This window comes from Nannobrachium achirus (assembly GCF_963921795.1).
Source record: "Nannobrachium achirus genome assembly, chromosome: 19".
Classification (NCBI taxonomy): Eukaryota; Metazoa; Chordata; class Actinopteri; order Myctophiformes; family Myctophidae; genus Nannobrachium; species Nannobrachium achirus.
In genome coordinates, this window is record NC_137826.1 from 61,530,205 (window position 1) to 61,542,482 (window position 12,278).

A 12,278-nucleotide genomic window follows, 5' to 3' on the forward strand; every position below is an offset into this window, starting at 1 on the left:
TCACTGCTAGTCCTCAGAGATCAGTTCACTGCTAGTCCTCAGAGCTCAGTTCACTGCTAGTCCTCAGAGCTCAGTTCACTGCTAGTCCTTATAGAGCTCAGTTCACTGCTAGTCCTCAGAGCTCAGTTCACTGCTAGTCCTCAGAGCTCAGTTCACTGCTAGTCCTCAGAGCTCAGTTCACTGCTAGTCCTTATAGAGCTCAGTTCACTGCTAGTCCTCAGAGCTCAGTTCACTGCTAGTCCTTATAGAGCTCAGTTCACTGCTAGTCCTTATAGAGCTCAGTTCACTGCTAGTCCTCAGAGATCAGTTCACTGCTAGTCCTCAGAGCTCAGTTCACTGCTAGTCCTTATAGAGCTCAGTTCACTGCTAGTCCTCAGAGCTCAGTTCACTGCTAGTCCTTAGAGCTCAGTTCACTGCTAGTCCTCAGAGCTCAGTTCACTGCTAGTCCTTAGAGCTCAGTTCACTGCTAGTCCTCAGAGCTCAGTTCACTGCTAGTCCTTAGAGCTCAGTTCACTGCTAGTCCTCAGAGCTCAGTTCACTGCTAGTCCTTAGAGCTCAGTTCACTGCTAGTCCTCAGAGCTCAGTTCACTGCTAGTCCTCAGAGCTCAGTTCACTGCTAGTCCTTAGAGCTCAGTTCACTGCTAGTCCTTAGAGCTCAGTTCACTGCTAGTCCTCAGAGCTCAGTTCACTGCTAGTCCTCAGAGCTCAGTTCACTGCTAGTCCTCAGAGCTCAGTTCACTGCTAGTCCTCAGAGCTCAGTTCACTGCTAGTCCTCAGAGCTCAGTTCACTGCTAGTCCTTATAGAGCTCAGTTCACTGCTAGTCCTCAGAGCTCAGTTCACTCCTAGTCCTTATAGAGCTCAGTTCACTGCTAGTCCTCAGAGCTCAGTTCACTGCTAGTCCTCAGAGCTCAGTTCACTGCTAGTCCTTAGAGCTCAGTTCACTGCTAGTCCTTAGAGCTCAGTTCACTGCTAGTCCTCAGAGCTCAGTTCAGGGCTCTTACCAGGTGTGAAGAGGGAGAGTAGCGCCTAGGATCACAGTTTAGGCAATGGATACACACACACACACACACACACACACACACACACACACACACACACACACACACACACACACACACACACACACACCCACTGTAACTTCAAACTCCATTTTAACCATGATAGATTCATTAAAAAACACCCATTATTATTCTTTCAATAAAAAGATTACAATAATCATTGAAAACACACAGCCAGCTTCTTCTTTCGTATATCATGGTCCTTGATGATTGGTTGGCCAGCTCACGTATTAGGAGGGTAGTATGAGTTAACAGAACAACGTATTAGGAGGGTAGTATGAGTTAACAGAACAACGTATTAGGAGGGTAGTATGAGTTAACAGAACAAATAATGGTTGTTTTTAATGAATTTATCATTAGGAGGGTAGTATGAGTTAACAGAACAAATAATGGTTGTTTTTAATGAATCTATCATTAGGAGGGTAGTATGAGTTAACAGAACAAATAATGGTTGTTTTTAATGAATCTATCATTAGGAGGGTAGTATGAGTTAACAGAACAAATAATGGTTGTTTTTAATGAATCTATCATTAGGAGGGTAGTATGAGTTAACAGAACAAATAATGGTTGTTTTTAATGAATCTATCATTAGGAGGGTAGTATGAGTTAACAGAACAAATAATGGTTGTTTTTAATGAATCTATCATTAGGAGGGTAGTATGAGTTAACAGAACAAATAATGGTTGTTTTTAATGAATCTATCATTAGGAGGGTAGTATGAGTTAACAGAACAAATAATGGTTGTTTTTAATGAACCTATCATTAGGAGGGTAGTATGAGTTAACAGAACAAATAATGGTTGTTTTTAATGAACCTATCATTAGGAGGGTAGTATGAGTTAACAGAACAAATAATGGTTGTTTTTAATGAATCTATCATTAGGAGGGTAGTATGAGTTAACAGAACAAATAATGGTTGTTTTTAATGAATCTATCATTAGGAGGGTAGTATGAGTTAACAGAACAAATAATGGTTGTTTTTAATGAATCTATCATTAGGAGGGTAGTATGAGTTAACAGAACAAATAATGGTTGTTTTTAATGAATCTATCATTAGGAGGGTAGTATGAGTTAACAGAACAAATAATGGTTGTTTTTAATGAATCTATCGTGGTTAAAATAGAGTTTGAAGTTACAATGGTAAGTGTGTAAGCGGAGGGGCCCTGGGCCTGGAGAGCCTGATAACATTTACATCAAATATCTAAATACTGAAGCAAATTAAAAACTGTTCAGGCCTGATTAGATAATAAAATTACCAAAAGTTTTTTTGAAAGTGAAATATCCCTTTAATGCCTTCATCAGGGAAGAAATAACCTACTTTAAGAGGATTCACAAAACACTTTCACATTCAAAGGGTTAGGGTTAGGGTAAACCCTAACCCTAACCCTAACCCTACTTTAAGAGGATTCACAAAACACTTTCACATTCAATACACGTTTATACAATACACAGCCCCTCAACATGCATTACATTCCTGCTACTACTGTACTGCTTTACTACTGTTATACTTTAAGAGGATTCACAAAACACTTTCACATTCAAGGGTTAGGGTTAGGGTTAGGGTAAACCCTAACCCTAACCCTAACCCTAACCCTACTTTAAGAGGATTCACAAAACACTTTCACATTCAAAGGGTTAGGGTTAGGGTAAACCCTAACCCTAACCCTAACCCTACTTTAAGAGGATTCACAAAACACTTTCACATTCAAAGGGTTAGGGTAAACCCTAACCCTAACCCTAACCCTACTTTAAGAGGATTCACAAAACACTTTCACATTCAATACACGTTTATACAATACACAGCCCCTCAACATGCATTACATTCCTGCTACTACTGTACTGCTTTACTACTGTTATACTTTAAGAGGATTCACAAAACACTTTCACATTCAAGGGTTAGGGTTAGGGTAAACCCTAACCCTAACCCTAACCCTACTTTAAGAGGATTCACAAAACACTTTCACATTCAATACACGTTTCCTGATCTATAGATCTATATGTTAACATAAGACTATACAGCAGAACAACAGATCTATAGATCTATATGTTAACATAAGACTACAGCAGAGGGAAGAAATAACCTACTTTAAGAGGATTCACAAAACACTTTCACATTCAATATGTGAAAGTGTTACCATTGTAACTTCATAATAGTATACTATTATACTATTATAGTATACTATTATAACCTACTTTAAGAGGATTCACAAAACACTTTCACATTCAATACACGTTTCCTGCTCAACATGCATTACATCTATTATACTGTACTATTATACTGTACTATTATACTGTACTATTATACTGTACTATACTATATATACGTACTGCAATGACAGCCTCTCAACATGCATTACATTCCTGCTACTACTTTACTACTATTATACTGTACATACTGTACATACTGTACATACTGCAATGACAGCCCCTCAACATGCATTACATTCCTGCTTCTACTGTACGCACTGCAATGACAGCCAGGCCAATGACATTAAAACTATAGAAATACTTTTCCTACAAAACAGTGTGGGCTCGCTCATGACTATTCTGCAGCGTGCTGATTGCTAACTCAACCAATACTCCAGCTAACACCACTCCCAGATGTTTTTCCGACAATTTCCAATTGCACCTCATTGGCTGAGGGCCCTGCCTTTGTACTGTCGGGCGGAACTTGATAGATAAATAAATAATGAAGTTAACACCGTGTTCTCGCCTTTCAGGTGAGCCCACAATTAAAAACCAAAATGTAGAAAACGAAACATAAAGGGGCATTTACTCGCGACCCCTAGAATTTGGTCTGAGACCCGCATATGGGTCCCGACCCAGGGACTTTGCCTGGGGCCTCCAGATCCCTCTGCCCGGCCTTGTGAAGACAGGAGTGGCCGGGATTCGAACCGCCGACCCACGGATCTTCGGACGGTCTGCTCTTCCTCCTGAGCCACAGCTGCCCCATGATTGGCTGAGCCTCTCGTGGCGGCTGTGCCGCCGTGACCAATATCAACGTCGTGGATGTGCGACCGGGACAGAAGAGAGTTGAAGTGAAGAATCGTCTACGGTCAGCTGACAGGTCACATGACATGCTGTGCTGGACGGTGCACCTGAAAGGCCCGCGGAGGTTCCTTCACGCTGCGGTGGCAGTGGGGCAGAAGGTCTACTCCTTCGGGGGCCACTGCTACGGGGAGAACCACACCAAGAAGATGGACGTCCACGTCTTCAACACTGTGTCGTTGCGCTGGACCAGGCTGTGCCCCCCGGCGTGGCGCGAGGGCCCCCTGGACGTCCCCATGCGCATGTGCCACACAGCCGTGCTGCTGGAGGACACCATCTACATCTGGGGGGGGATCGTGAACACGGAGATCGAGGAGGTGGACAACGGCCTCACCATCTACGGGGACAAGTGCAACGTGCTCTACGCCTTCGACGTGGACACCCACCGCTGGTTCAACCCCCGGGTGTCCGGGACGGTCCCCGAGGCGCGCTGCGGCCACTCGGCCTGCGTCCTGGAGAGGAACATGTACGTGTTCGGAGGCTTCAACCTGCTGAAAGGATACACCAACGATGTCTACCGGCTGGACACGGCCACCATGCTGTGGTCGCTCATCAACACCCAGGGCTGCCCGGCGCCCGCCTCCGAGTGGCACTCGGCCACCGTCATCGGGAGGAAGATGTACGTGTTCGGGGGCCGCGGGGACGATGGCCACTACAACGACATCCGAGCGTTCAACACGCAGACCAACTGCTGGCTGGCCACGCCCTCGGCGCGGCTCCTCCCAGAAGGGAGGCGGGGCCAGTCAGCCTTCGCCTACAACGGAGAGCTGTACATCTTCGGCGGGAACAACTTCAACGACTTGTGGAAGTTCAACCCCGAGAGCTCCTGGAAGAAGGTGGAGCCTAAAGGGAAAGGTCCCTGCTACATGTCCTGGATGTGTTGCTGCGCCGTGGGCCAGCGCATCGTCCTCTTTGGAGGCCGGCAGACGCCCGGCGACCTCTACATCCTGGACTTAAGTCCTAGTCTGAAGACGCTGTGCAAGCTGGCCGTCACGCAGTACAGCCTGGAGCCGTCCGGACTCCCACACGACATCCGCTGGGAGCTGGCTGCCATGGAGACGGCCGGCGGCAACAGGAAGCCGCCACAGAAAGCAGAGGACGACGGGTTGGTTCCGGAAGAAACTGAAAAACCAAGAGCTCACCACCATTAGAGGAGGAAAAGACAACAGGAGCACAGGAGTGTGTTCAGGAAACCAAGCAGCAGCAGCAACAACATAATAACAAGAATATTGTTATGACAGGAAGCCAGGAAAGGCAAGAAGCAGCACCTACGTAGATGCACTGCTGCGCGACAGCTTAGCTAACAACACTGTAGAGCTCTAGACCCTGATGTTACATAGGAGAGTGTGGAGGGTTTAGCTAACAACACTGTAGAGCTCTAGACCCTGATGTTACATAGGAGAGTGTGGAGGGTTTAGCTAACAACACTGTAGAGCTCTAGACCCTGATGTTACATAGGAGAGTGTGGAGGTTTTAGAGCTCTAGACCCTCATGTTAGATAGGAGAGTGTGGAGGTTACAGATTCAGGAGTATATCTACAGACCGCATGGCATAACAATATGACCACATGGTCAAGAAGCAGACATTTGTAAAGGAGGAAAACTACATTCTATCTGTATGTTAACATAATACAGCAGAGCAACAACAGATCTATATGTTAACATAATACAGCAGAGCAACAACAGATCTATATGTTAACATAATACAGCAGAGCAACAACAGATCTATATGTTAACATAATACAGCAGAGCAACAACAGATCTATATGTTAACACAAGACTACAGCAGAGCAACAACAGATCTATATGTTAACACAAGACTACAGCAGAGCAACAACAGATCTATAGATCTATATGTTAACATAAGACTACAGCAGAGCAACAACAGATCTATATGTTAACACAAGACTACAGCAGAGCAACAACAGATCTATATGTTAACATAAGACTACAGCAGAGCAACAACAGATCTATAGATCTATATGTTAACATAAGACTACAGCAGAACAACAGATCTATAGATCTATATGTTAACATAAGACTACAGCAGAGAAACATGAGTTCAGAGGTGGAGACCTTTGAGATTATTTTTATTTATCAAGTGTGTGATTTTTTTCCGCTTCTTTTTTTCCCCCTTTTTTTGCTTATTTTTTGCCCCTCTGTCATCCTTCATACACCCTCCCAACAGGTGACCCAGTCGGGGTGACCAAGTCCCGACTTACGTCCCAGTAGCACGGTCAGTCCTATCAGGGGAAGATAGGGTCACTCAATCCGCTGCCCCGGAACTACTCTGCTGGGACTGGGCGGTGAACCAGTCTGGCGCGTGGAATTTTGTACATAGTCTACATAGGTTTTGAATTAATTGTTGAAAAAGTAATAACAATTGGAGTCATTGGACTAACAGCTATTTCACAAAACTTGAACAAAATGGCACTGGATTAACAAATCTTGGCTGTTAGCCTGGTCCGAAGCAGGCTAGCTTCACAGCTTAAAGGTATATTCAGTGATTGTATTTAATTCAAATAAAAATATAATTGGTACATTTTCCATTCATTCTCCTCACTAGAATGTGTGCTGACCATATAAGGACTTCCACCATGGCCCGTGTTGCGAGCATAGCTAGATTCCGTTTTCAGAGGTGGCCAGCCAGTCCTCGACCAATCAGGGTAGAGTATGGCCGTAGTTATGTTATGATGTTTAGTTATGATGGTCAAAATAAAAGTTTTGAGAACCACAGTCGCTCTGAATTAAGAACGTCTGCTAAATGCCTAGATTGTAAACTACTGAACTCATAAAATAAATGCCACAGTCTCGTAGTAAATCAGTATCATACATATCCTGAAGCTGGAGACGTAGGCCTACCGATATTCAGTGATTGGGTCTAATGATCAAAACGAGAACATTATAATGGTGTAGAAAATCTATAAAAAACTAAACATTTCCACGCTTGTGACAAGATGACCCCCGGCCACTTTCATTATCACTGAATACACCTTTAATCTCCATGGTAACTAAGGTGGGATAACCTTCATGAAACCGAGTTCAGGCTTAACATATCCAGGTTAACTGGCGGGGCTAATCTGCCAAGATAATTTAGCTTTCATGAAACCGATTCAGCTCTGACTCAGGCTTACTAAAGTCAGGATAGCTGATAAAGCCAGGCTTTAGCCCTAATTTAGGTTTGGTGAAACGGCCCCCAGCAGGTCACAGTCAGAGAATGTAAATAGTAGGATGGAATTAATCTCCCAGTGGATTCCTTGTGACTCATGTTAGTGTGGTTGCTATAGGAATGTTCTGGTTAGTGTGGTTGCTATAGGAATGTTCTGTTCTGGTTAGTGTGGTTGCTATAGGAAATGTTCTGTTCTGGTTAGTGTGGTTGCTATAGGAAATGTTCTGTTCTGTTAGTGTGGTTGCTATAGGAAATGTTCTGTTCTGTTAGTGTGGTTGCTATAGGGAATGTTCTGTTCTGTTAGTGTGGTTGCTATAGGGAATGTTCTGGTTAGTGTGGTTGCTATAGGAATGTTCTGTTCTGTTAGTGTGGTTGCTATAGGGAATGTTCTGGTTAGTGTGGTTGCTATAGGAATGTTCTGGTTAGTGTGGTTGCTATAGGAATGTTCTGGTTAGTGTGGTTGCTATAGGAATGTTCTGTTCTGGTTAGTGTGGTTGCTATAGGGAATGTTCTGTTCTGGTTAGTGTGGTTGCTATAGGAAATGTTCTGTTCTGGTTAGTGTGGTTGCTATAGGAAATGTTCTGTTCTACTTAGTGTGGTTGCTATAGGGAATGTTCTGTTCTGGTTAGTGTGGTTGCTATAGGAAATGTTCTGTTCTGTTAGTGTGGTTGCTATAGGAATGTTCTGTTCTGGTTAGTGTGGTTGCTATAGGGAATGTTCTGTTCTGTTAGTGTGGTTGCTATAGGAATGTTCTGTTCTGGTTAGTGTGGTTGCTATAGGGAATGTTCTGTTCTGGTTAGTGTGGTTGCTATAGGGAATGTTCTGTTCTGGTTAGTGTGGTTGCTATAGGGAATGTTCTGGTTAGTGTGGTTGCTATAGGAATGTTCTGTTCTGTTAGTGTGGTTGCTATAAGGAATGTTCTGTTCTGTTAGTGTGGTTGCTATAGGAATGTTCTGGTTAGTGTGGTTGCTAAAGGAATGTTCTGTTTAGTGTGGTTGCTATAGGGAATGTTCTGTTCTGTTAGTGTGGTTGCTATAGGGAATGTTCTGTTCTGTTAGTGTGGTTGCTATAGGAATGTTCTGGTTAGTGTGGTTGCTATAGGGAATGTTCTGTTCTGTTCTGTTAGTGTGGTTGCTATAGGAATGTTCTGTTCTGGTTAGTGTGGTTGCTATAGGGAATGTTCTGTTCTGGTTAGTGTGGTTGCTATAGGGAATGTTCTGTTCTGGTTAGTGTGGTTGCTATAGGAAATGTTCTGTTCTACTTAGTGTGGTTGCTATAGGGAATGTTCTGTTCTGGTTAGTGTGGTTGCTATAGGAAATGTTCTGTTCTGGTTAGTGTGGTTGCTATAGGAAATGTTCTGTTCTACTTAGTGTGGTTGCTATAGGGAATGTTCTGTTCTGGTTAGTGTGGTTGCTATAGGAAATGTTCTGTTCTGGTTAGTGTGGTTGCTATAGGAAATGTTCTGTTCTACTTAGTGTGGTTGCTATAGGGAATGTTCTGTTCTGGTTAGTGTGGTTGCTATAGGAAATGTTCTGTTCTGTTAGTGTGGTTGCTATAGGAATGTTCTGTTCTGGTTAGTGTGGTTGCTATAGGGAATGTTCTGTTCTGTTAGTGTGGTTGCTATAGGAATGTTCTGTTCTGGTTAGTGTGGTTGCTATAGGGAATGTTCTGTTCTGGTTAGTGTGGTTGCTATAGGGAATGTTCTGTTCTGGTTAGTGTGGTTGCTATAGGGAATGTTCTGGTTAGTGTGGTTGCTATAGGAATGTTCTGTTCTGTTAGTGTGGTTGCTATAAGGAATGTTCTGTTCTGTTAGTGTGGTTGCTATAGGAATGTTCTGGTTAGTGTGGTTGCTATAGGAATGTTCTGTTTAGTGTGGTTGCTATAGGGAATGTTCTGTTCTGTTAGTGTGGTTGCTATAGGGAATGTTCTGTTCTGTTAGTGTGGTTGCTATAGGAATGTTCTGGTTAGTGTGGTTGCTATAGGGAATGTTCTGTTCTGTTAGTGTGGTTGCTATAGGAATGTTCTGTTCTGGTTAGTGTGGTTGCTATAGGGAATGTTCTGTTCTGGTTAGTGTGGTTGCTATAGGGAATGTTCTGTTCTGGTTAGTGTGGTTGCTATAGGGAATGTTCTGGTTAGTGTGGTTGCTATAGGAATGTTCTGTTCTGTTAGTGTGGTTGCTATAAGGAATGTTCTGTTCTGTTAGTGTGGTTGCTATAGGAATGTTCTGGTTAGTGTGGTTGCTATAGGAATGTTCTGTTTAGTGTGGTTGCTATAGGGAATGTTCTGTTCTGTTAGTGTGGTTGCTATAGGGAATGTTCTGTTCTGTTAGTGTGGTTGCTATAGGAATGTTCTGGTTAGTGTGGTTGCTATAGGGAATGTTCTGTTCTGTTAGTGTGGTTGCTATAGGAATGTTCTGTTCTGGTTAGTGTGGTTGCTATAGGGAATGTTCTGTTCTGGTTAGTGTGGTTGCTATAGGGAATGTTCTGTTCTGGTTAGTGTGGTTGCTATAGGGAATGTTCTGGTTAGTGTGGTTGCTATAGGAATGTTCTGTTCTGTTAGTGTGGTTGCTATAAGGAATGTTCTGTTCTGTTAGTGTGGTTGCTATAGGAATGTTCTGGTTAGTGTGGTTGCTATAGGAATGTTCTGTTTAGTGTGGTTGCTATAGGGAATGTTCTGTTCTGTTAGTGTGGTTGCTATAGGGAATGTTCTGTTCTGTTAGTGTGGTTGCTATAGGAATGTTCTGTTCTGGTTAGTGTGGTTGCTATAGGGAATGTTCTGTTCTGGTTAGTGTGGTTGCTATAGGGAATGTTCTGTTCTGGTTAGTGTGGTTGCTATAGGGAATGTTCTGGTTAGAGTGGTTGCTATAGGAATGTTCTGTTCTGTTAGTGTGGTTGCTATAAGGAATGTTCTGTTCTGTTAGTGTGGTTGCTATAGGAATGTTCTGGTTAGTGTGGTTGCTATAGGAATGTTCTGTTTAGTGTGGTTGCTATAGGGAATGTTCTGTTCTGTTAGTGTGGTTGCTATAGGGAATGTTCTGTTCTGTTAGTGTGGTTGCTATAGGAATGTTCTGGTTAGTGTGGTTGCTATAGGGAATGTTCTGTTCTGTTAGTGTGGTTGCTATAGGAATGTTCTGTTCTGGTTAGTGTGGTTGCTATAGGGAATGTTCTGTTCTGGTTAGTGTGGTTGCTATAGGGAATGTTCTGTTCTGGTTAGTGTGGTTGCTATAGGGAATGTTCTGGTTAGTGTGGTTGCTATAGGAATGTTCTGTTCTGTTAGTGTGGTTGCTATAAGGAATGTTCTGTTCTGTTAGTGTGGTTGCTATAGGAATGTTCTGGTTAGTGTGGTTGCTATAGGAATGTTCTGTTTAGTGTGGTTGCTATAGGGAATGTTCTGTTCTGTTAGTGTGGTTGCTATAGGGAATGTTCTGTTCTGTTAGTGTGGTTGCTATAGGAATGTTCTGGTTAGTGTGGTTGCTATAGGGAATGTTCTGTTCTGTTAGTGTGGTTGCTATAGGGAATGTTCTGTTCTGTTAGTGTGGTTGCTATAGGGAATGTTCTGTTCTGTTAGTGTGGTTGCTATAGGAATGTTCTGGTTAGTGTGGTTGCTATAGGAATGTTCTGTTAGTGTGGTTGCTATAGGGAATGTTCTGTTCTGTTAGTGTGGTTGCTATAGGGAATGTTCTGTTCTGTTAGTGTGGTTGCTATAGGGAATGTTCTCTTCTGGTTAGTGTGGTTGCTATAGGGAATGTTCTGGTTAGTGTGGTTGCTATAGGAATGTTCTGTTCTGTTAGTGTGGTTGCTATAGGGAATGCTCTGTTCTGTTAGTGTGGTTGCTATAGGAATGTTCTAGTTAGTGTGGTTGCTATAGGGAATGTTCTGTTCTGTTAGTGTGGTTGCTATAGGGAATGTTCTGTTCTGTTAGTGTGGTTGCTATAGGGAATGTTCTGTTCTGTTAGTGTGGTTGCTATAGGAATGTTCTGGTTAGTGTGGTTGCTATAGGAATGTTCTGTTAGTGTGGTTGCTATAGGGAATGTTCTGTTCTGTTAGTGTGGTTGCTATAGGGAATGTTCTGTTCTGTTAGTGTGGTTGCTATAGGGAATGTTCTCTTCTGGTTAGTGTGGTTGCTATAGGGAATGTTCTGGTTAGTGTGGTTGCTATAGGGAATGTTCTCTTCTGGTTAGTGTGGTTGCTATAGGGAATGTTCTGGTTAGTGTGGTTGCTATAGGAATGTTCTGTTCTGTTAGTGTGGTTGCTATAGGGAATGCTCTGTTCTGTTAGTGTGGTTGCTATAGGAATGTTCTAGTTAGTGTGGTTGCTATAGGGAATGTTCTGTTCTGTTAGTGTGGTTGCTATAGGGAATGTTCTGTTCTGTTAGTGTGGTTGCTATAGGGAATGTTCTGTTCTGTTAGTGTGGTTGCTATAGGAATGTTCTGGTTAGTGTGGTTGCTATAGGAATGTTCTGTTAGTGTGGTTGCTATAGGGAATGTTCTGTTCTGTTAGTGTGGTTGCTATAGGGAATGTTCTGTTCTGTTAGTGTGGTTGCTATAGGGAATGTTCTCTTCTGGTTAGTGTGGTTGCTATAGGGAATGTTCTGGTTAGTGTGGTTGCTATAGGAATGTTCTGTTCTGTTAGTGTGGTTGCTATAGGGAATGCTCTGTTCTGTTAGTGTGGTTGCTATAGGAATGTTCTGGTTAGTGTGGTTGCTATAGGAATGTTCTGGTTAGTGTGGTTGCTATAGGAATGTTCTGGTTAGTATAGGAATGTTCTGGTTAGTGTGGTTGCTATAGGAATGTTCTGGTTAGTGTGGTTGCTATAGGAATGTTCGGGATTGTGTGTGCTCATTTTGGCAGCAACGGGCCAACGGCGCAGGAGATTAGCTGGTAAAAAACTCGGAGGATGGACGCACGCTCAGATGGACAGGGGCGAAAACATACTCTCCCCCTGCCTTCGGCTGGTGGAGACAATAATGAAGATAACATACGTGTGCTCGCTAAAAGATAAATAA

At 43.0% G+C, this 12,278-nt stretch overlaps 1 protein-coding gene across 1 annotated transcript; it reads left to right on the forward strand.

Moving 5' to 3' along the window:
- Nucleotides 1–4,135: 4,135 nt before the first annotated feature.
- LOC308304975 (kelch domain-containing protein 3-like) lies at nucleotides 4,136–5,257 on the forward strand (the record flags this gene model as incomplete). Its single annotated transcript, XM_080749598.1, has 1 exon — nucleotides 4,136–5,257. The coding sequence occupies one exon, from the start codon at nucleotides 4,136–4,138 to the stop codon at nucleotides 5,255–5,257; it is 1,122 nt and encodes a 373-aa protein (XP_080605724.1).
- Nucleotides 5,258–12,278: the final 7,021 nt, after the last annotated feature.